The sequence below is a fragment of the Oncorhynchus keta genome, chromosome 19 (genome assembly GCF_023373465.1).
Source record: "Oncorhynchus keta strain PuntledgeMale-10-30-2019 chromosome 19, Oket_V2, whole genome shotgun sequence".
Taxonomy (NCBI): Eukaryota; Metazoa; Chordata; class Actinopteri; order Salmoniformes; family Salmonidae; genus Oncorhynchus; species Oncorhynchus keta.
The window spans coordinates 53,850,754-53,875,889 of record NC_068439.1 but is presented as its reverse complement, the minus strand read 5'-3'; the positions used below and the strand labels follow the sequence as shown (position 1 = coordinate 53,875,889).

At 42.1% G+C, this 25,136-nt stretch overlaps 1 protein-coding gene across 1 annotated transcript; it reads left to right on the top strand.

Annotated features, from left to right (window-relative positions):
* Positions 1-24,926, top strand: LOC118398482 (potassium channel subfamily K member 10-like). Its single transcript, XM_035793861.2, has 7 exons — positions 1-760; positions 3,372-3,757; positions 16,637-16,754; positions 18,143-18,303; positions 19,737-19,929; positions 21,444-21,586; positions 22,516-24,926. Exons 1-7 carry the CDS (start codon positions 706-708, stop codon positions 23,194-23,196), a joined length of 1,737 nt encoding a protein of 578 aa, XP_035649754.1. The 5' UTR covers positions 1-705; the 3' UTR covers positions 23,197-24,926.
* The last annotated feature ends 210 nt before the right edge of the window (positions 24,927-25,136 follow it).

The following is a 25,136-nucleotide window of genomic DNA, read 5'->3' as shown; positions in this document are numbered from 1 at the left end:
CTCCCTTATAAAGAAGCTTTATTCCGTGAGCCTCATCCAAGTGTCAGTTTTTTTTGTAGGACGGCACACATGACAAGGTGTATTAGACAATGCCTTGCCCGTCAAAAATGCTAGCAATCCCGACTTCTTCATGCTGAACTTTGGCTGGCATATGCCTCATCGATTTGAAGTGTTGTCATAAGAATACGCCAGCTCGCACTACCATGAAAAAGAGCGTTAGAGACGCACGCGCAGCGCCACCGTTGGATACAATAGGCTTGCACAGCCCTGCTGAAGTCTTTGCTGCAGCGGTCAAGAGAGCAATTATTGAACATGTAATCGTCAAGTTCGTCAACGCTGTTGGAGCTCCGACTCCTCCTGCGTTTTGTCGTTGTTTACAATAAAAAAGGACAGGCGTGGACTGTGGTGCAACGAGCAATAGTGGGTGTGCGCTTTGCTCTTGTTCCTACTAGAGTCTGTTGCGGGGAGAGGGGAGCTCATAATTACCTTTTTACCCGGGTGTGCACCTCGCTCTCACTGACAAGAGCAAAAGAAGACACGGATGATGTGTTTTTACTCCCTACCGTTCTCCATTCTCTCTCGGTTAAAAACAAAGGATTCAATAGAAAGAGCGTTGAAAGATTTTACATAAAGACAAGGCTTTTTTCTTTCCAGTCAGTTGTTTTCGGCAAGGGTTTGGTCCATTGTGGCAAACCGAAAATCAAGATGAAATTTCCCACGGAGAACCCAAGAAAACCAGGGAATCCCAACCCTACGCCAGGTTTGTATTTCAACGTTTGGAACGTTTTGTCGGTAATCAATGAAAGCAGATCGATTGAGTTAAATGCTTCCAATATAGAGTCCATATAGGTTATTTCGTTTAATTGTACACACTTAAAGTAACATTTGTGTCATTAGACTATAGGTGAAGTTGGAAATGTATTGATACACATACATTGGTGTTATTGACATAGCATAGACTAAGTCAATTTATAACTGCAGTGATTGAGTGCACCACAAACATGATCATGCGTTGCATGACCAATGTCCAATGAGGAATGGCGCATACCACAGCTGTTTTCCTTATTATGAATAAGGCCTACCTTTAATAACACCTATAGCCACATGTTGGCTATGGCTCTGATCCCACCACTAAAGAATATATACATTTATTGTTGATGTAGATACTACATTTGGTGGGCACTGATGTGCCTAGGGGAAACTGTCTGCCTGCAACGCGCCAAAGCAGCACACGTTGTCCAGATAGATAAAGTAGGAGACATGGCGAGGGATAACGCTACCTGCCATTAATGAGCTTAATCTATTCAATTTGATTTAGAAAGCGCACGGCTGTTTTGGTGATTGACATTCCCATCAGATTAGGTCCAGGGATAGGCACGACTCCTTGAAGCTAGTCTACCTCATGCTGGTAGCACGTTTCCTATTGCCATTTTATGTATAAATGTATGTTAACATAATTTAGCTACCAATCAAGGTCTGATTCCTTGTTTATGTCGTTTTTGAGGGGAATTTATCATTGCTGGACTCTAATCTAAAAAACATCGGTTGAGGTGAAGGCGAAATGGCTAATGTGAACTGTCAGTCGGTAATATAATGTCATAAAGGAGCACTTGGTGTGTTACAGCTGGTGCAGTATTGTGATGCATTGAGAGATGGGGTAAAAACACATTACCTCATCGGATTTAGGTAGAGCTGGAGCTCTGCATGGGTAGTTCCCGCCAATCCTGCACGTATGGCACGTCAATGCGGCTGTCCTATTCTCGCTCACGATCAAATGTTTACCCAGCCGCATCTCCAGCCACCAGTGCAGCAGGTGCCTATCTGTTTTCATCGGTATGACCTTTTGGGAGAAATGTCAGCCGTGTTTTATGGTCTACATGCAGCCAGCAATGTGTTGAGCGTTGCTCATCAAAATGATTTTCGCCTGCCAGACCAGTGTAGTGAATGTTTTTCCTCACAGTGTGGTTGAATGGTTACATGAATCACCACCACTAATTAATTATAATTGTTTTCATAATCAAAACCTAGTATACAGTGGGTAGGCACATGAGATGTGGCAGAACTTTGAGGACTCTTAACAGTACGTCATGTAATGTTGAAAGTAAGCATCTTGAAGGTGTAAGCAAGAAATTGAAGCAACACGGCTGGAAAACATGTTTGAATACTTTGGCTGTAAATTGTGGATGTTCATAACTACAAAGGCATCACAAGGGGACAAACAGAAAACTCCTGGATTTTCTTCAAATATCATTCAGACAGTACATCATTTGGAAATCGTTCAGCAGGGGAGCCTAGTGGTTAGAGTGTTGGACTAGTAACCGAAAGGTTGTAAGTTCAAATCCCCAAGCTGACAAGGTACAAATCTGTCATTCTGCCCCTGAACTCTGAATTTGTTCTTAACTGACTTTTTTTTTTTAACCAGGCAAGTCAGTTGAGAACAAATTCTTATTTTCAATGACGGCCTAGGAACAGTGGGTTAACTGCCTGTTCAGGGGCAGAATGACAGATTTGTACCTTGTCAGCTCGGGGGTTTGAACTTGCAACCTTCCGGTGACTAGTCCAACGCTCTAACCACTAGGCTACGCTGCCGCCTTGCCTAGTTAAATTAAGGTAAAAATAAAAAATCTAAAATAAAATAAAAGGCTCAGCTTGTAATCCATAAAAAATAACATTCTCAGCCTGTGCTTGGGGCTGCCAGGCATATATGGCCGGAGTATGTGAATCCACTGGCTGATGGAGTGTGCTGATGGAACACTCCATGCCACTGCTCTGAGATGCCTGCTCTTAAAGGGATACTTTGGGATTTTGGCATTCTTCTAGCACACTAGCAGATACCCATGGACTTCCAGTCATTGTGCTAATGCTAGTTAGCAATTGTGCTAACGATAGTTAGCAACTTCCTTCAAACTGCGCACAGAGACATACAAAATGGAATCCACGATGTCATCTGACTCTGGGGAAGCAGATAAAGGGCCACATTGACAAAATTGTGAAGTATCCCTTTAACAATAATGGGTTTTCAGAAAGCCCACAGAACACATTAGGGATTCATCCTCTCTCTCTCTCTGCCACCCTGTGCTGCTCAAAACCTCAAGCATCAAGACAAACTCCATTTATATTTCACTGTCATACTCCTGTGGCTGATAGACGGAAATACATTCTTAAGCCCAAACTGCCCAGAAAAACCAAGCCCAGCTCCATGTAGAAGTCGTACCCAGACAATATAGTAAACTTGTTTACATACTGTAGGGTTGTAGGGTTCTTTTAATTCCACCCATTTGCTTACATCTGGATTGTGCAGTATATGACTACATATGAACTTTTCCTATATTGCAGCACTTAACAATAACATTACATGTTTTTCTCTGCAGTGGCGGTCCAGACCAACCTGTTCCCCCCCAAGAAGGTCCAGCCAGGCATGATGAGTGCCAGCCTGGTCCAGGCCAGTGTGGCCACCATGCAGAACCCCATGGGCTGCACCGTGCCCCGGCTCTCTCCATCGCGACCTGCCAGCATGGTGGCCAGCATGGAGGCGGTGGGCGAGGATGGCTCGCCCCTTTTCACGGTCATGAAGTGGAAGACCGTGGTGGCGGTGTTTGTGGTGGTGGTTGCCTATCTGGTGGGGGGAGGCCTGATGTTCCGGGCCCTGGAGCAGCCTTTCGAGAGCAACCAGAAGGTGACCATCACCGCAGAGAAGGCGGCGTTCCTGCAGAAGCACCCCTGTGTCTCACCGGCGGAGCTGGAGGTGCTTATCAAGGTAAGGAAAGACAACAGCAGCCACTAGGTCAGTCTGAAGTCAATACTGGAGCTCTCCTGTCTCTTTCAGCTCTGTCTGAGGTCCCTAGTGGGGACTCAGGTCAACTGAAACTTGAACTCTGTATCGAACTCTGTATCGATCCAATGTTATTTAAGCCCCCCCCCCCCCGCCCCCCCCACACACACACACACACACACTTACACTATACAGTAAACACTGCCAGCCATCCTGAAATTGGATACAACCACAATAAACAGGCTTGTGTATCAACATAACTATAGAGTCTAGCTGTGTGTCAGACTGAATTGAAAGTTACCACTGACCACCACGTTGTGGGTGACTGTGTACAGCACTGTGATTGATAAACTGGGTACGAGTGAGTTATTTTGACCAGTATGCCCAGCAGTCTGAGTGCCAGCATGTGACGTCGTTCAGGCCTTGGCTGCCACTGCCAAATGCTCCTAACTGTGATGCCTAAAGACACTCGTTATTGCTAGCGCCTCACAGGGAATATGGTTGGCATAACAATGGCTCAGAGACACGACTGAGGAGAAGTGGAGAATAGATATCAGAATGGCCAAATGCCAATTCCTATATCTAGGTGGATGTGTAACAGAGGTGGTTCATGGAACCATGCTTGATTGATCTTGAAGATTTGTGTTATCTCCCCAAGCGAATGCCTAGGCTTTAGCTCAGGAGGCTAACACAGACTTAGTTTCGAACCTGTCTGTCACATATGCATGGAAATACTTCATCTGTACCATGGGATAGCTATGATAAATGCCCATACAATGAAGAATACATTATGTAACTGTCAGCACCAATATACATTTGTTTTTCTTTCATCAGGCCGATAGCTTATAGGAATGTTGGCAGGGACCCCAGTCACTGTAATTGTATGCCTTTTACATTAAGTAATTCTATAGATTTCCTTATTTAGAGTCACCTTGATCAATTTGACTTGCAAGGGTATATGCCTGCCATTTCTTCAAGTCCTGCTCCCTTTTAGTCTATATTGAGACAAACTTCTTGGACTGAGCTCAAGACAGCTTCCAGAAAACAACAGTTGCTACAATCCTAGGTTTCACCTCCTGAAGAAACAAATGGAAATAGGTTAATCTGGATAGGAGGAACATCATAAACGGAGCATTTGACTTGTACTGTAGCACTCTCACTTCTGCAAGGGCCGACAGGGTTCTCAGGGCCGAATGCTTCCAGCTCCTCATAAAACAACCAGAGTGACACTCAAGTGTTTGGATCAGCCAGATATTGACGCCTCATCCATGAAAACCCCGGATGATAATGGACGCAGGGTATGGCACCAGGCCAAGTTTCTCCTGGCCGGCTCAACAACAATACACATTGAAACACACGGGTGCCAGTGTGAATTTTAATCATGAGTGAATTGGAAACACTTCGCTAACAATAACTCAAGGATCTTGGGCTTGGGCAATGATTGGATGTGAGAAGGTTTGTAATTGTTTTTGAACTGTTTTAACTGCGAAACAAGAGGTGGTAATTTATCTTAGTTACGGTAGAACTCTGAAGTAGTAGGGAAATGGGGGCAACCAAGGGGGCAATCAAGAGGGCAATCAAGTTTGAGATCACTTCCTCTCTGGAAAAAAAAATGGTTTTGGGGAATAGAGGGATGCCAATGCAGTTGCTAATGCTCACCGCCTTCGTAGGGTCCTGCTGGGGCCCCGTAATGCTTGGAATGCAGAATGGATATTTTCCTGCAGAGAACCCGAGCCAAAATAAGCAACTCAGCACTAATTCGCTTACAAACAGTGCATTCGGAAAATATTCAGACGGCTTGACTTTTTTCACATTATATTACCTTACAGACTTATTCTAAAATTGATTAAATAGTTCCCCACCTCCTCATAATATACACACAATACCCCATTATGACAAAACCGAAAATGTTTTTTAGAATTTTTTGCAAATGTATTAAAAATAGAACATTTCAATTATTACATTTACATAAGTATTCAAACCCTTTACTCAATACATTGTTGAAGAACCTTTTACAGCGTCTACAGCCTTGAGTCTTCTTGGATTGATGAAACAAGCTTGGCACAAGCTTGGTATTTGGGGAGTTTCTTCAATTCTTCTCTGCATCAAACCAAAAATCAAATCAAATTTATTTATATGGCCCTTCGTACATCCGCTGATATCTCAAAGTGCTGTACAGAAACCCAGCCTAAAACCCCAAACAGCAAGCAATGCAGGTGTAGAAGCAGGGTGGCTAGGAAAAACTCCCTAGAAAGGCCAAAACCTAGGAAGAAACCTAGAGAGGAAACAGGCTATGTGGGGTGGCCAGTCCTCTTCTGGCTGTGCCGGGTGGAGATTATAACAGAACATGGCCAAGATGTTGAAATGTTCACAAATGACCAGCATGGTCAAATAATAATAATCACAGGCAGAACAGTTGAAACTGGAGCAGCAGCACGGCCAGGTGGACTGGGGACAGCAAGGAGTCATCATGTCAGGTAGTCCTGATGCATGGTCCTAGGGCTCAGGTCCTCCGAGAGAGAGAAAGAAAGATAGAAAGAGAGAATTAGAGAGAGCATACTTAAATTCACACAGGACACCGGATAGGACAGGAGAAGTACTCCAGATATAACAAACTGACCCTAGCCGAGTACAGCCCACAAAGATCTCCGCCACGGCACAACCCAAGGGGGGGCGCCAACCCAAACAGGAAGATTACATCAGTGACTCAACCCACTCAAGTGACGCACCCCTCCTAGGAACGGTATGAAAGAGCTCTAGTAAGCCAGTGACTCAGCCCCTGTAATATGGTTAGAGGCAGAGAATCCCAGTGGAAAGAGGGGAACCGGCAAGGCAGAGACAGCAAGGGCGGTTCGTTGCTCCAGAGCCTTTCCGTTCACCTTCACACTCCTGGGCCAGACTACACTCAATCATATAACCCACTGAAGAGATGAGTCTTCAGTAAAGACTTAAAGGTTGAGACCGAGTTTGCGTCTCTCACATGGGTAGGCAGAACATTCCATAAAAATTGAGCTCTATAGGAGAAAGCGCTGCCTCAAGCTGTTTGCTTAGACATTCTAGGGACAATTAGGAGGCCTGCGTCTTGTGACCGTAGCGTACGTGTAGGTATGTACGGCAGGACCAAAACAGAGAGATAGGTAGGAGCAAGCCCATGTAATGCTTTGTAGGTTAGCAGTAAAAGCTTGAAATCAGTCCTTGCCTTGACAGGAAGCCAGTGTAGGGAGGCTAGCACTGGATTAATATGATACATTTGTTTGGTTCTAGTCAGGATTCTAGCAGCCGTATTTAGCACTAACTGAAGTTTATTTAGTGCTTTATCCGGGTAGCCAGAAAGTAGAGCATTGCAGTAGTCTAACATAGAAGTGACAAAAGCATGGATTCATTTTTCTGCATCATTTTTGGACAGAAAGTTTCTGATTTTTGCAATGTTACGTAGATTGAAAAAAGCTGACCTGGAAACAGTCTTGATATGTTCTTCAAAAGAGAGATCAGGGTCCAGAGTAACGCCGAGGTCCTTCACAGTTTTATTTGAGACAACTGTACAACCATTAAGATTAATTGTCAGATTAAACAGAAGATCTCTTTGTTTCTTGGGACCTAGAACAAGCATCACTGTTTTGTCCAAGTTTAAAAGTAGATCGTTATGTTTCTGAATGACATCCCCAAGAGGCAAAATATATAGTGAAAACAATAGTGGTCCTAAAACGGAACCTTGAGGAACACCGAAATTTACAGTTGATTTGTCAGAGGACAAACCATTCACAGAGACAAACTGATATCCTTCCAACAGATAAGATCTAAACCAGGCCAGAACTTGTCCGTTTAGACCAATTTGGGTTTCCAATCTCTTCAAAAGAATGTGGTGATCAATGGTATCAAAAGCAGCACTAAGGTCTAGGAGCACGAGGACAGATGCAGAGCCTCGGTCTGATGCCATTAAAAGGTAATTTACCACCTTCACAAGTGCAGTCTCAGTGCTATGATAGCCCTATTTTAGCCCTATTTTGAGAGGTGAGGTATCATGATCTCTTTCAATAAAGACAGGAAAGGAGGAGGTCTTTATCCTAGTGAGATTGCTATGGCGAACACCGCCATGTTTAGTTTTGCCCAACCTAGGTCGAGGCACAGACATGGTCTCAATGGGCTGACTGAGCTGACTACACTGACTGTGCTAGTGGCAGACTCTACTATGCTGGCAGGCTGGCTAACAGCCTGCTGCCTGGCCTGCACCCTATTTCATTGTGGAGCTAGAGGAGTTAGTGCCCTGTCTCTCCAGATCCTCTCAAGCTCTGTCAGGTTGGATAGGGAACGTCACTGCATAGCAGGTCTCTCCAGAGATGTTCGATTGGGTTCAAGTACAGGCTCAAGAACATTCGGAGACTTGTCCCAAAGCCACTTCTGCATTCTCTTGGCGATGTGCTTAGGGTCGTTTTCCTGTTGGAAGGTGAACCTTCGCCTCAGTCTGAGGACCTGAGCGCTCTGGAGCAGGTTTTCCTAATGGATCTCTCTGTACTTTGCTCCGATCATCTTTCCCTCGATCTAGACAAGTCTCCAAAATCCCCACAGCATGATGCTGCCACCACCATGCTTCATCGTAGGGATGGTGCCAGGTTTTGTCCACATGTGATGCTGGGCATTCAGGCCAAAGAGTTCAATCTTGGTTTCATCAGACCAGAGAATCTTGTTTCTCATGGTCTGAGAGTCCTTTATGTGCCTCTTGGAAAACTCCAAGCGGGTTGTCATGTGCCTTTTACTGAGGAATGGCTTCCATCTGGATAATCCTTCAGGAAGATTCTCCCATCTCCACAGAGAAACTCTGGAGCTCTGTCAGAGTGACCATTGGGTTCTTGGTCATCTCCCTGACCAAAGCCCTTCTACCCCGATTTCTCAGTTTGGACGCGGCGGCCAGCTCTAGGAAGAAACTCTGGGGTTCCAAACTTCTTCCATTTAAGAATGATGGAGGCCACTGTGTTCTTGGGGATGTTCAATGCTGCAGACATTTTTGCTACCCTTCCCCAGATCTGTGCATCGACACAATCCTGTCTCTGAGCTTTACGGACAATTCCTTTCAACCTCATGGCTTGGTTTTTGCTCTGGCATGCACTGTCAACTGTGGGACCTTATATAGACAGGTGTGTGCCTTTCCAAATCATGTCCAATCAATTGCATTTACCACAGGTGGACTCCAAACAAGTTGTAGAAACATCTCAAGGATGATAAATGGTAACAGGATGCACCTGAGCTCAATTTCGAGTCTCATAGCAAAAGGTCTGAATTGTTATGTAAATAATGTATTTCTGTTTTTTATTTAATTTTTTACAAACATTTCTAAAAACCTGTTTTTGCTTTGTCATTATGAGTTATTGTGTGTAGATTGGTGAGGACATGTTTTTATTTAATCAATTTTAGAATAAGGCTGTAACGTAACAAAATGTGGAAAAAGTGAAGTGGTCTGAATACCTTCCGAATATTATCTAAGAATAACAAAGCACCATGAGGCCTCGTATTTAAGGTGAAAGGTGAATATTCTGTGGCAGAGCAGAGAGAAGGGAAGATGATAATCATTATGAGGTATTGTGTATAGACTGATGAGGACATGTTTTAAATTGAATACATTTTAGAATATGGCTGTAACGTAACACAATGTGGAAAAAGTGAAGGGGTCTTGAATACCTTCCGAATGTAATTTTTAAAATTTTAATTTCACCTTTATTTAACCAGGTAAGCTAGTTGAGAACAAGTTCTCATTTGCAACTGCGACCTGGCCAAGATTTAATGCTTTAGTGCATAGGGAGCATCTGCATTCAGAGTATCTGCAATCCCAAATGCATTTCCACCTAAAAAAACGACACTGACATTAGCTGAAATAGGAGTGTCAGACATAGATGTACTTTGTTTCATGAGTGGATCTATTGTGACTTGTATACTGCAGCATGCAAGTTATTTTGTAATCTAACAGTTAACCTGGGATTTCTCATTGAACCATCATCTTCTGAGTGTTTTACGTTTGATAAGGATCTCCAGGCGTGTTTGTCGTTGGTTAAAGCAACAGTATCCCTTCTGATATATGCACAGGAAGGCTAAATTTAGCCGTAAGTCTTAAAAGCATCTGCCGGGGAGTCAATTATTCATTAAGGGACTATAGTTCTGAAGGACCCACTATGGATGGAGGTATTGGCTTGGGGAATGTCGACTGCTCTTCCGGGTCTCTGGTCTGGTGTGATTAATGCTGCTTGGGATTCGACCGAGCACTCATTACAGTACCTTGTCCATCAGACCTTCAAAGTCCAGTAATGTTCCACATCGTGTTATAGGCATAGCTTGATGTACTACAGCACCCACAACAATCTAGCAACAAGGTCTTTCCATCACACTGATTCTGGAGGATCAATATACCTTTTTTTGAATATTTTCTGAAGCCATTGAGTTACTTTGGTCTTTTTCTCTGACTCATTGTTTGGGTACTGGATATTTCCAGATGATATTGTTCTCAGCGACTGAGTCAGCATTGTCAAACATAAGGTAGGTTGCAGCCTGTAGTGTAGACTGTAGAAGGCTGGGGGACTCTCAGAGGGAGGGATTGGTGTGTTATGGTGTGTCACTCCATCCCACTGAGGTCCTACCATGGTGCTTTTACTAATTACCCAACACCAGGGCCATGATTCAGAGGTGTGGAGTGTGTCTGTGCGAGTGTGCATTGACTCAACCACTCACTTCCTCTTCCCCCGCTACCCCCCTCTCCTTCTCCAGCATGTTTCGCTTGAGGATATGTTTATTCTTGGGTTTTCATGCGACTGCTGACACATTCCGTGTGCTGACACAGTGATGAAAGTTGCAAAAGGCCTTTAACATTGGGGGGAGGGGCAAACCCAGTGGGCAAAATATGTCCCACGACCTTTAATTGTCTGATAAGATGTGACCCAATTATAACTGCTCTTTGTTAAAACGGGGTAAATATTTATTTTCATGACAAGATCAATACTTTATGGGAAAGTCAGATGATCAGATTACAACCAGATAAATAACGTTTTTCCCCCCTGGTTGTTAAACATATATTAACAAATGTCCTTATCTAACCAATATACAACCTGACCATAACCGTTATGGCATAACTTCATAAAATAAATAATAATTATGTAATTGCAACCTGTTTTGTCCATACTCCCTTTTGACTATTACCACTTTAAATATGAATTTGGCACCTGCATTCATTTGCGTACTTAATAATGAAACCTCAACTTTCCTATGTCCTCGGATTAGGGCTCGATTAAATCCGTGGAAGATCTGCATTGTAGCGCAGTTGAACATATGCAGCGTCTCTGCGAAAATGCAGAGATCCTGCCCAATGTCAGCTAACATATACCGTATGCACATATTCTAATCATACAGTATATCTAAGAATAAGAAAAATCACTATGAGGCCTTCTATTTAACGTGAAAGGTGATTATTCTGCGGCAGAGCAGAGAAAAGGGCAGATGATAAGCAGTTCTGGGACATGTGCCAGGCTGCTGCTTTAGTGTCTTAGCCCTGAGGTACAGCCTATTGGACAGGTAGGGCAGGGCTTCAGCCAGACTACTGGGCGGAGATATATACCTATCTCCTCAGCATTCTCTGTCAGTTCTGTGCCGGCGACAGTGATAGCCTCCCTCCTGTGAAACCTCTAGGATCGTTTTTCCTCCAGCTGTTTATGGGGTTAGGGAGTGACTTTGAGTATCCATCCACTAAAGAATCAAGTCATGTCTAGTCTCTTGCTGCATTGCACAAGTGTCAATAACATAATGTGACAGTATAACTGTTTGCCAAGTTAGCTTGGCAGGCTTGCATACGTTGCTGCATGGGGTGTCAATAGGTCCTGACAGTAAGCCTGTATTGGTTAACTGAGAAAGCCTTCCACAAAAGCTACTTTTTAAATTCATATTTCAGAGTGGAAATACGGTGTTGGCTGCATCTGAGGAGATTACATGAATCGTTCTTTCGTTTAGGGTGTCCTGAAGCAAACCACAATCAGATAGAAATGCTAAACAACTTTTATTTTTCTTGAATGCTGCTGCGCTGCCCCAGTTCCAAATCTTCACCAGTCCTCTGATCCAGGGATTCCCCAACGTGGTCATGTGGGCCCCCCCTGGTTACCCATGGATGCAAGGACTGACCATCCATGATATCAAAACTATAGTTTTAACATGTTTGGAGGCTATACAGTGTGTGTTTACATTTACATTATTTACAAACATTGGAGTAAAACAACATTTTAATTTGGGTTCTGATGGGGTATGACAGATGAACTGAGATCATTAGGAATTTATACGTTATATTCTTCAAGAGTCAATGGGTATATATCATTAATTTCTAAGTCAAAAAAATGGATGAGGCAACTAAAGATTCTAGCTTTAAACATTGTTTTACCAAATAAGTTGACTGAGAACACATTCTCATTTACGGCAACAATCCATTGTAGGGGAGAGGAGAGAGACTGAATAAATAGTGAAGTCTTATCACAGAAAAAAACAAGCTATTTTGTACTTCAAAGTTTAGCGTGTGCAAAGATCTGAGTCAGAGTTCTTGCATTATATAAGGATCATTCAAACAAAGTGTTGGACAGATGTAAATTAGACAGGGTTGGGTAGGTTACTTTCTAAATGTAATCCATTACATTTACTAGTTACCTGTCCAAACTTTTAATCAGTAACTTTTGGATTGCCCGAACTCAGTAATATAATCGGATTACATTCTGTTACTTTTTGATTACTTTCCCCTTAAGAGGCATTAGAAGAAGACAAAAATGTATGTTACCAATTGAACGACATCTGTTGCAGGATAAATCAGTGTTAAAGTTTACATAGCTGGTCATATTTAGATGTTCAATTTTACTTTATTGGTTGGTTATGTAGGTTACTTTTAACCCATTGCTTTCTACAACATATAATAATATGATTAAATTATATCTTCACATTAAAAACTAAAGTCTATCAGAATTCCAGTCATTCCAGTAAATATTATACCACTTGATCTTCAGGAATAGGACTTGGAAATATGGAAGTATAGATTAGCCAAATTGTTTTACCTGAGCGTAAACCCCAGAACTAAGGACTTAGTAGCCAGCCTTACTCTGTTGTTTATGATATTGTTGTCATGGAGGGCTTATTGGGCTCATTGATTTGAGTTGAAAAATAAATATTGCGCTCATGGAATGGCATGCTTTGAGCGCCACTGACAAGTGTCTATTTACATGTGAAAAATGAATGCCATGTGCTGCATTTGCTATAGGCCTATTGTTTACCTTTTTGTTGGTGACACTTTGATTTCTTTATAATATGCAGCTGTTTAAAGTGCAAATGCACTGATAAAAAATAACAAAATAGGCACCCCACCTCTGTTTTGGTAAAAAGCTGAGAGATGGGCCTGGATATATGTAACTACTCTCAGATTAATAAACAGAGCAATGGATGCGAGGACTGACCATCCATGCTATCAAAATTATTGTTTTAACCATTGTCATGACTTTCCCTCCTGGGTGAGGATTAGAGAGAGCCCCCATCTCTCTCTCCCACCAGTGAAAAAGGGGTGTGGGGAGGTGGGGGAAGTTTGGCAGTTTTATGACAGTTGTAAATACTTTGCAGGAACTCTCTCTCCCACTCTGCAGAAATTGAAGTAAAAAATCCCTGTGTTACAACAGAGAGAGACTTTGCAGTATTGCAAAATAAAAAGGTTGGACATTGAGACATTATTCCCAACACAAAGAATGTGGGAATTGGTTGGTAGGGACTTAAAGAACAATTATGTCAGATCAGTTGTTGTTTTGTGATATCATTAACTTCTCTAGGGTAGGGGGCAGCATTTGGAATTTTGGATGAAAAGCGTGCCCACATTAAACTGCCTTCTACTCAGGCCCAGAAGATAGGATATGCATATAATTGGTAGATTTGGATAGAAAATAGTTGTTAAAATAGTATCTGTGAGTATAACAGAACTGATTTGGCAGGCGAAAAATCTATCCAGGAAGTAGGATGTTTTTGTTGTTGTAGTTTTCTATTCATAGCCATTACAGTATTCATTGACTTAGGGCTCAAATTGCAGTTCTTATGCCTTCCACTAGATGTCAACAGTCTTTAGAAATTGTTTCAGGCTTGTATTCTGAAAAATTAGGGAGTAAGAGCGGTCTGAATGAGTGGACCCTGCCGTGTCACAGAGCTTTTTCATGCGCGCGACCGAGAGAGTGCCTTTCTTGTTTACATTTTATATTGACTACGTTTTTGCCCGGTTGAAATATTATTGATTATTTAGGCTAAAAACAACATGAGGATTGAATATAAACGTTTGACATGTTTCTATGAAATTTCCGGATACAATTTGGATTTTTTTGTCTGCCTGTTGTGACTGCGTTTGAGCCTGTGGATTACTCAAGAAAAAGCGCAAACAAAACGGAGGTTTTCGGATATAAAGAAATACTTGATCGAACAAAAGGAACATTTATTGAATAAATGAATGTCTTCTGAGTGCAACCATATGAAGATCATCAAAGGTAAATGATTAATTTTATCTCTATTTCTGACTTGTGTAACTCTTCTACTTGGCTGGTTACTGTTTGAAATGATTTTTCTGCTGGGCTATGTTCTCAAATAATTTTTTAAATCTGACACCGTGGTTGGATTCACAAGAAGTTAATCTTTAAACCTATGTAAAATAGTTGTATCTTTTCAGAATTTTTATAATGAGTATTTCTGTATTTGAATTTGGCGCTCTGCAATCTCACTGGATGTTGGCCAGGTGGGACACTAGCGTCCCACATACCCTAGAGAGGTTAGGGACAGTATAACCAAGTAACAGTAACTCTACAAATGTATACATCCCAGTTATCAGATTTACATCTAGATGTTGTGGAACTTATATTATTAAAAATGAAACTATTTGTGAGAAGATGAAATGTGATTTTAGCCTTCTAAATAAGAATTGTCTTTCATGTAAAATTGTACCCAGTCAGTAACCATGCCCACATGAGCACAGACATTATGACAAGAGGAGGGAATGCCCTTTTCCCCCAAGTGTTTATAAAAGGACTCCTAATGAAATTTACATTAGACCAGACAGCGTGACCAGACCCGCAAAACACCATTCTCAATGTCAACAGTGAAGTGGCAACTCTGGGATGCAGGCCTTCTAGGCAGAGTTGCAATGAAAAAGCCATGTCTCAGACTGGCCATCAAAAATAAACAATTAAGATGGACAAAAGAACACAGACACTGGACAGAGGAACTCAGACTCAGCTCTTCACTGTTGACGTTGAGACTGGTGTTTTGCGGGTACTATTTAATGAAGCTCCCAGTTGAGGACTTGTGAGGCATCTGTTTCTCAAACTAGACACTCTAATGTACTTGTCCTCTTGCTCAGTTGTGCACCGGGGCCTCCCACTCCTCTTTCTATTCTGGTTTGAGCCAGTTTGCGCTGTTCTGTGAAGGGAGTAGTACACAGTGTTGGTCGAGATCTTCAGTTTCTTGGCAATTTCTCACATGGAATAGCCTTCATTTCTCAGAACAAGAATAGACTGACATGTTTGACAGACTGACAGCCATCCACAACAACCACAATCCGTAAATCGCAAATAGCTAAATGAGAGAGTAGCAGTGTGATTCACATCAATACACTATGTCGATATCAATAGTAAGTGATATCCGTATCGTTGTAGACTATATCACTGCTGTCATCCTTACCTCCAAGTGTTTATTCAAGTTGCATAATCTTTGGATGCAGACACCAGTCCCATCATTGGAAGACATACCTTGGACTGTAGCCTACAAAAGCCTATTCCCGTGCTTTGCCCGGGATCGATCAAACACATTTGGTGTGTCATCATAGTGGTCTCTGACTTGTGGTCAGAGTCGCTCATGTGGAACAAACTTAAACTTGCACTTTTTTTCAATGCTGATTTGAATGTGTCAAGTACTCATCTAGTTTTTCAAAAGTAAAATCTGTAATCTGATTGAAATATTTTAGCTGGTAACCTAACGGATTACAGTTACTGTTTTTTTTGTAATCCCTTACATTTAACGGATTACATGTCACACGTTACTCTCCAATGCTGAAACTAGATCAATGCAGTAACGGCTCATCTTAGCTATCAGATATCAGACTGTCAGTTTGGAAAGTGGAGTTGATTGCATGTGTTACCAGCCAGATTTCAAACCCGGGTCTCCTGTGCATCCCAATCTTGTGTTTCCCCGCAAAGCTAAAGCCAGGGAATTTGCTCTGAGAGAGAGAGAGCAAGTCTTCAGGTCTCGGGCAAGGTTAGTTAACACTCAAGCATGGTTTGCCAAACCAACTTCGTTGTCCTCGACCACTGGACTGTCATGGCCTCTCCTCCTCTGCCCTTGTTAATTTGTCCTTCAACTGCTTCCACACACCTGTCCCACCATCCCTCACACCCTGAGCTTCATCCTGTTGCTCGCCACTCCGAAGCTCCATCTGGCGTGCCGGCTTCCTGCCGGGTAGACTGGCCGACTGGCGCAGAGTGTGAGGGCTGCTCAGGGCATGGTGGGCATCATGTGCCCCCCCACATGGTATCTCTCTCTCATTGTGGCACTGTCATGATGATTCACCATGCAGAAGCGTCAGCAGCGGTAAGCTATACAGCAGTCATATGTTACGCAACCGGCTGCTTTAGGAAATCACATTGGAAAGTTTGATGGATCCTTATCCCCCTGAGAATTCATCGATTCAAAATGCAACTATAGGATCACTAATAGACAGACTCTCAAGAGGCTCTATACCACCAAAAATTGCTGCAATTCTGAACGTAATGCTATCATCTTTACCCATTTGATGTAGTCTATTTTTTATGGTCTGATGAATGTCTTTGTATGTGTGCCCAGCACTCTGTAGATGCAGTGAATGCTGGGGTCAGCCCGATAGGAGACACATCCTATAACTCCAGTCACTGGGACCTGGGCAGTGCCTTTTTCTTCGCTGGAACCGTCATCACAACCATAGGTAATGGTTTTAGTGTTGGACTAGTACTACACACACCTGTTACAGTACTACATTGGTCAGTATTATCAAAACTTAATTGAGGCCTATGTGATCTGTCACATCTGTGGTTACTCTCACTGTTGCTTGTTATTCATTACCATCCATTCAACCCTTTATTTACAATGGTCTTTTCAGGAATAGGCAATAGATCGTTCTCGCTGAAACAATGATAATAGTCCTGGCAATTCACCTTATTTACACTGTGGCCATTGTTCATTGACCAAAGTTTTTTTGCAGGGTAGAAAGTGAAGTGCTCCGTTGAAACCAATTGAAAAACAATTTCTTAAGTGTGACCTGTAGACTAAAACCACTGCACACAGTAAAACAATATTATTTGATTTGGGATACTCAGAAAAACATTACTAGAGTATTGTCTTTGTCATCTGCCCTGATTTGAAAAGACGGGACAGTTTATTAACTACCCACGTTAGCTGGTGGAACGTTCAGCTGTGAATCAGGTCTATACCTGCAAACTGCATTTGAAGGTTTCTTATATGAGATACATTTGGGATTGGTATGTGAGTGTGAGTCATCTGTCAGATGAAATGAAGTGAGCTGCTCCACTCCTAGGAATAAGGGGGTGCTGAGAATGTTTTGTTGATGCTCTACAGACGGCTATATCGGTCTGCTAATACAGGACTAGTAAAGGCCCATTGCACTACTTTTTTTCAGGGGGTGCTGCAGCAACCTCATCACCTCTACTTTCCACAGCTATGGTAGTTATTGTACCAGGCAGTGTAGGTGTAGTTCAAGCCAAGTGCAAGGGCTGATGAAACATTCTGCCATTTCACCTGAGGTAATGCTGTTTACATTGACTAGAGACAATCAAGACTTTAGGAGCCGGTTTCCCAGACCCAAACTAAAAAAGCATGCTAAATGGACAATGTCTATTAAAAGTGCATTTTAGTCCAGAAATGTGTTTCATTAATCTGTGTCCGGGAAACTGGCCTTATCGTTTCTGTGTTAACTGTGTTGAAATCACATGATCAATCATAGCATTGTCTTCAACAGAACCTTCTAAACCACTAGCACTATTGACTACTGAATGTCTTCAATTTGATGGATGGTGGAAGGAGGCATTTTACTTCCAATTCATTGGCATATTTGTGATTATATTAGAACCCGACTAGCACCTCTGTGATTCCAAATGGAAAGGGACAGAAGCTTAGCTAGCAGACAGTATGTTAGCCATTTGTAGATCGCAGCATGTGTATACGTCTATGGTGGAAAGGAGATGGAATTGCTATTGCATAAACCCACTGTGGTTGTGTCTGCCTTTGATAAGAAAGAGATTCAAGTCTCATCACATCCAGAAAACATGCCCTTCTCTTTCTCTGTTTCTTTCACAGGATATGGTAACATTGCTCCCAGCACTGAGGGCGGGAAGATTTTCTGTATCCTATATGCAATATTTGGCATCCCTCTGTTTGGGTTCCTGCTAGCCGGTGTGGGGGACCAGCTAGGGACCATATTTGTGAAAAGCATCGCCAAGGTGGAGAAAATGTTCAGGGTAAGTTCACAGCATTACAGTAATCCACAACAACATGACAAATAGAAACAATAATGATGTTTTAATGTATTATGAAAACAGTTACTAATGACTGTTTCTATCATCACAATGACTTTAAATGTGAGATATTGATAGGCTAGAGAGTAGAGAGATCTGGGTTTTTACCCAGTTGACAGCAGTGGTGTAGCCAGAAATGAGTTGGTGGGTGGGCCTGCAACAGCTAACTTCCTTACACATGTTGCCATGGGGCGAAGAGAAACATGTGCAGTTTTATAGCTGATCTTATGCTATTCAACACAGCTCATTAAAGTAAAAAATATATAGATGTGTTGACTGTGATAATGACACTTGATCATGAGCTGTTTTGTTGCGCTAAATGAACAAATTAAGTGGACAGTGGAATGGTGTGTGTAGCCATAGAAGCACAGTGACATGCCTCAATGTAGTCATATTTGTGGCTTTTTGGGGTGTGGCTTTCAGTTTTTTCTTCTTGGCAACACATTCTGTCAGAGTGAATGGCATTCCAATGCGTCTGTTCTGTTATATTTAATCAAATCTGACTAATCCAGTGCACTGCTTGCTATGAATTATATCTGATGGTGTTTGCATGTTTAGGTAAAAATACATAATGTCACGTTTGGAACACTGACACCATGTAAAGGGCATAAAAAATAAATAATAATATCAACTTTTTTCCCTTCTCAATCTGAGTGGGTGGGCCTATGCCCCCAGGTTGAAAGTGAAAGTGTTCAGTACTGAGTGAGGTGTTATCATCTACTAATGATGTGTGGGCTCTACATTATGGGTTGTTAATGAGCAGGGGGTGATGGCTGTTGTGCTTTATTCTGATTGGCCCAACAGTCACCCTCCGCTCTGTTCTGGCCTGTGGTGTGCTACAGTGTGTTTACATTTCTCAGAACAGGAACACCTAGTGTGAGAGCTGCACTGAGTGAGCTGTGCCTCTGTGACAGCCCATAGTCACAATCACTATTACGCCTCGTTTGAGCTAATCATGCATCTTATGCGTCTTTAGCTTATCACCAGGCAGTGTCAGAGTGTGGAAATACTGTAGATGCCACCTTGTCAGAGTCATGAATCTCATCATGCGAATGCAGTAGTGACTCCACTACAGAACGACAACACATGGTGCACTCTGGTAGAATGGCCTTGGCCTTATGGCCTGTGTGTGTGCCTGTACTTCTGTGTGCGTGTGTGTGTGTGTGTGTGTGTGTGTGTGTGTGTGTGTGTGTGTGTGTGTGTGTGTGTGTGTGTGTGTGTGTGTGTGTGTGTGTGTGTGTGTGTGTGTGTGTGTGTGTGTGTGTGTGTGTGTGTGTGTGTGTGTGTGTGTGTGTGTGTGTGTGTATGTGTGTGGGTGTGTGTTCGCTGTGTTTGTTTGTGTGTGTGCATATGTGAGTCTTCTTCTCCTCTCCCAGCATAAACAGAACCAGATCAGCCAGACCAAGATCCGAGTGGCCTCCACGTTGCTCTTCATCTTGGCGGGTTGTATCCTCTTTGTCACCATTCCAGCGGTCATCTTCAAACACATAGAAGGCTGGACTGGACTGGAGGCCATCTACTTTGTTGTTATCACTCTGACAACTATCGGAATAGGAGACTATGTGGCAGGTGAGAGCTAGATTAATTATTAGTTCATGTTTCTGTTGCGAGTAATACCATAATGAGATGATTATCTGAAAGAGATTCTTACTTGAATAACAGCCATTTTGAGTCCGTTTTCTACACTAAGACATCATAAAGGCTCATACAGTACATGCTAATAGCAACTAATAACAACTGGCTATTGTTATTTTACTGCGGCTGTTCATTTATTTGTTACTTTTATTTTCACATCTATTTTTCACCTAACATTTATTCTTCTTAACTGCATTGTTGGATAAGGGCTTGAAAGTAAGTATTTCACTGTAAGGTCTACTACACCTGTTGTATTTGTCGCATGTGACAAATCAAATTTGATTTGATTTAATACATCCTTTTAATTAAACAGTTACCAAAACTGTCGTTATAACAACTGTTGCGGCCATTCATTTTGGCAATGACGTCCTGCACCCAAAAAATCTGAGAGGGCATAACATACGTGAATAATTATTCTTAATTCTACGTAATATATATATATATTTTTTCTGCATATCTAAGCATACCTCTTGAACTGTCGGCATTCTCTTGGTGGGTCATTTGATAAATAAACTAAATATGCTTCTCTGGATCTCTGCTAAAATCCGTGTAAAAGAATGTGTCTTATTCAGTACATTTAGCTATTGCTTGCTTTTCTAAAGTCTATCAACCTTGCCAGCAGGCGTGCCAGCTAAGCTACAGTAGTTGGAAAAGCTAGCTACTCTAACTTGATTGATAGCTTGAAATGGCTTCTTGGTAGCCTGGAAACCTATCTAGGCTAGCTAAAGCCAACTTTTTTATAATTGCTAGGTGGCTAATAGTATTGCAGAGAGAAATCAGCTAAATATTTAAATATATATATATATATTAATATACTGTATTAACATTTTTTAAACAGGACAAATCTGAGGGTGCAATTGCCCCTGTGCCCCCTATTGGCATGACATTTCTGGTTGGAGAACCTACTTTTCAGACATTTTCCTAACACAACTTTGCAACTTGTGCTGTGCCATTATTACAAACGCTCAAGATTCCTCCTTAATGCTGGGGAGGGTGCTGATATTTGAGACATGCAGTTGTTTCTTGTCTTAGACGTCAACGTTTAAATAAAAAGGTAGTTGTATCAGGAGGCTCTCATAGCTTGATCTCACTGACCAAGCTGCTGCAACACCGCACAGATGATTTATTTCCCAATCACTATTTAACATACAAGCGCTTGTCTGAGAAAATGGGCTTTGTTCGTTTCTGTTCTCTGGATTTTAGTCCATCATCTTAAGATATTCAGGTAGAAAATGGACCAATAGAATCAGTGTTTATCAGGGTCATGTTTAATAGTCACCTAAATGAAGAAAATGGACTGATACAGGGAGGGATTACCTGCACTTATCCAATAAGAAACCCACATTTTTGTTTACCATTTAAAAATGCTTTTCTATGGTTAACTCATCTAAACACGACCCATGTCTCTCATCATGCTGACTGTTTCATTGTTTGTTTACATCCTATAGGAGGAGACCGGAGGGTCGTGTATCGTAATTGGTATAGACCACTGGTGTGGTTCTGGATTCTGGTGGGGTTGGCCTATTTTGCTGCTGTACTGAGCATGATTGGTGACTGGCTGAGGGTCCTGTCCAAGAAGACAAAAGAGGAGGTAAGATCATTTACTTGTATGTGACATTATATGACCATACTACTATGTAATGGTATAGTTGAACACTATATGGGCTTAGTATTTTGTCAAATGTCCCAATAGAAGAACATTAATTCTTCAGGATTGGTGGGTCCCCTGCGGGACGGTTGAGCTAACATAGGCTTATGTGATTAGCAGGAGGTTGTAAGTAACAAGAACATTTCCCAGAACATAGACATATTTGATATTGGCAGAAAGCTTAAATTATTGTTAATCTAACTGCAGTGCCGAAAATACAGTAGCTATTACAGTGAAATAATACCATGCTGTTGTTTGAGAAGAGTGCACAGTTTTGAACATGAATAGTTATTAATCAACAAATTAGGCACATTTGTGCCGTCTTGACACAAAACTTTGAACAGAAATACAATGGTTCATTGGCTCAGTGTAAAGCTGTGCATTTACACTGCTGCTCTCTAGTGGCCAAAATCTAAATTGCACCTGGGCTGGAATAATACATTAAAGATTTTAATTTTTTTTTTCTTTGTATTATCTTTTACCAGATCTAATGTGTTATAGTCTCCTACATTTCTTTCACATTTCCACAAACTTCAAAGTGTTTGCTTTCAAATGGTACCAAGAAAATGCATATCCTTTCTTCAGGGCCTGAGCTACAGGCAGTTAGAGTTGGGTATGTCATTTTAGGCGAAAATTGAAAAAAAGGGTCCAATCCTTAAGAGTTTTAAAGGGTTAAAATAGACATTCAAATGGTTAAAACATGGAAATAGTTGTTGTTTGCTTTCTTACCTTGAAAGGAGAGACTGCAATCTATGCTTTCGTTTTGTTTACCTAGCTACTGCCACTAATTCTGTCATTTGGATTAACTATCCAATTGCGTTATAGTATTTTATGGTGTGGAATTACCTTGGATTTATTTCCCTGTGCTCTAGGTTGGAGAGATCAAGGCCCACGCGGCCGAGTGGAAGGCCAACGTGCGCGCCGAGTTCCGGGAGACGCGGCGACGCCTGAGTGTGGAGGTCAGCGACAAGCTCCAGCGGACCGCCACCATCCGCAGCATGGAGCGCCGCCAGCTGGGCCTGGACCAGTGGGCCGTCTCCACGGACATGCTCTCCCCGGAACGCCGTGCCGCCTTCAACAGTCTGGACACCAACCCCTACAAGACCTCATCTCAGGAGAGCATCGACATGAAACTCAACAACCTGCGTCTAAGGGGGGCAGAGTGTGATCCGCGCCGGTCCGAAAGTGTGGCCTCCTCAGACGACAACATCTTTAATCGCCTGGGTTCCGTCACCAAGCTGGCCAAGAGAAACAAGAACCGCGACCTGAAGAAGAATATCCCAGATGAGCTACAATGCAGGCCCTTTAGTACTCCGCCTATGGAGATGGGGAAGAGAAAGGAGGAAGAGGAGGAGGAGGAGGAGGAGGAAGATGAGGGGTTAGACAAAAAGTTCAACACCAGCATGTCCGATCTGCCGCTGTTCGTTGAAGTGTGCAAGCCCCAGAATGGTTTCACAGTACCATTCATACCACTACAGACCAAAGAAAAAAAGACTGAGGGGGAAACACTTCAACTTGATGAAAAGGAGCTGCGTATCCAGATGGATCCTTAAAAATGTCAGTTGTTCCTCTGAGGTAAAGGATGTTTTAAACGTCACCACCATATGTGCCTTACATTTCTGTCACGCCTTTGTGTGCTTGATATTGGGGGAACTGTTGTGTCCCTGTGTGCTATGTAATGTTATTCAATATTCACTGTGCCCTAATAACCTGAAGGAAAGACATTAACCTCATACGTTTCTACAATCACCTGGTAAAATATTTTTTAGATTTGAGGTTCTTGTGGTACAGAACAACCAAAAAGATGGTTTATTTGGAATGAAAGACAAGATGGCTGCTATTCAGAAGAGTCGATAATAAAGCAAGTAAGATGCTTTGATGAGTCTGACTTTTATGTACGTAGTGGACTTCGATGAGACGGTGCTGGTCCTAAATACACATCCAAGGTCATTTTAGGACAAGAGAACTGAGCTGCTGAGAATAGAGCAACTATTGAATAAGAGCAACAACTGGAGACTCACCTGGATTTGGTTATTGTGAAATGTACGACTTGATTCTCATTCCGTCACGACACATAAACTCTGAAAATTTATGGAAAAAGTTATAAAAAACAACCACAATGTTGTCTGTGCATGGTCATTGAGCTGAACTGTCTAGAAGGTGTGTGATTACGCTATTAAGTTATTGAACTTTCATTAACACAATCTCAGGGCTTGTGGTCCTAATGTTGTCGTGGAAATGTTTCTAAAGTATACTGCATTCACACTTTGTAGCATTAGAGGCGCTTTGGTTGCACTTAGAATTGCTTTTCTGAAGATGACAGCTTATGACAATGGAACGGAAGGTAAGCCATAATGCAGGAAGGAAACATGGCCCCTAATGGCTTAGACAGGATACTGTCAAATTTGGGAGACAGAGTTTTTTTTGGCGCAAACTTGTATGATACATCGATACAATGATTTGCTTGAATACAGTGTGTTACTGTTAGCTGACATCTTTGTTATACTTGATTTAAGTGTACCATGTAACGTCTGTGAAGTACATGTATATGTTCATGTTACAGAGGAGAGGTGATGACACTGAGAACGTGCATGAGTCAAACGTGCACTCTGCGTCTTGACTGTGGTCTACTAATAGTATTACAAACATGTCATTACAAACCCTTTAAGGTGCATGGGTTAAATAACAATACCTCTACGCATCTCTCAATCTCTCTCACACACTCTCTCTCTCACACACACACACACACGCACGCACGCACGCACGCACGCACGCACGCACGCACGCACGCACGCACACACACACACACACACACACACACACACACACACACACACACACACACACACACACACACACACACACACACACACACACCAAAAATGTTATGTATGTACACAGTCTTCCCATTATTTGTGTTTGCATTGATATGGGCGCAGCATTAGCCTAGTGTGAATGCAGCTATGAACTTTCAATCTGTGTTTGTTATAAAGAAACGCTACAAAGAAATGCAACATTTAAAGCTTAAATAAGATATAGAACTAAAAAGCATGGTATTTTCCAAATATATTATCATGCTATCTGGTATTAGTTGTATACCACCACATGCTTCACAAGACGATGCTTAGCATAGCGTTTTGTAACTGACCATGTTGAGGTAGAATGGGCAACACCTGCTCAGTATTTGGACGTTGTTCATAGTATTACTTGTGCCACCATTACATTCAATGTAGTGAGTGCCTTTTGGAAATAAATATCACTGCTACTGGAAGTTTCTTGTTTCCCCTCTGAGTGCAGAGTTATTTTGTTGCCAACATCTCAATTTCTCAGTCTCTACCTTTAGAGGTTTTCATCAAGCCGGCAGTGTATCGCTTTCGCTCTCATCGACAATGACCTTGTTGTCGCTGAAACAAACCATACACTTTTGCAGTCATTTTTATCTGTGTCCGTCTCAAGAGACTGTTTCACCTCCAGGGCTGTTTCCTGCTCTAAA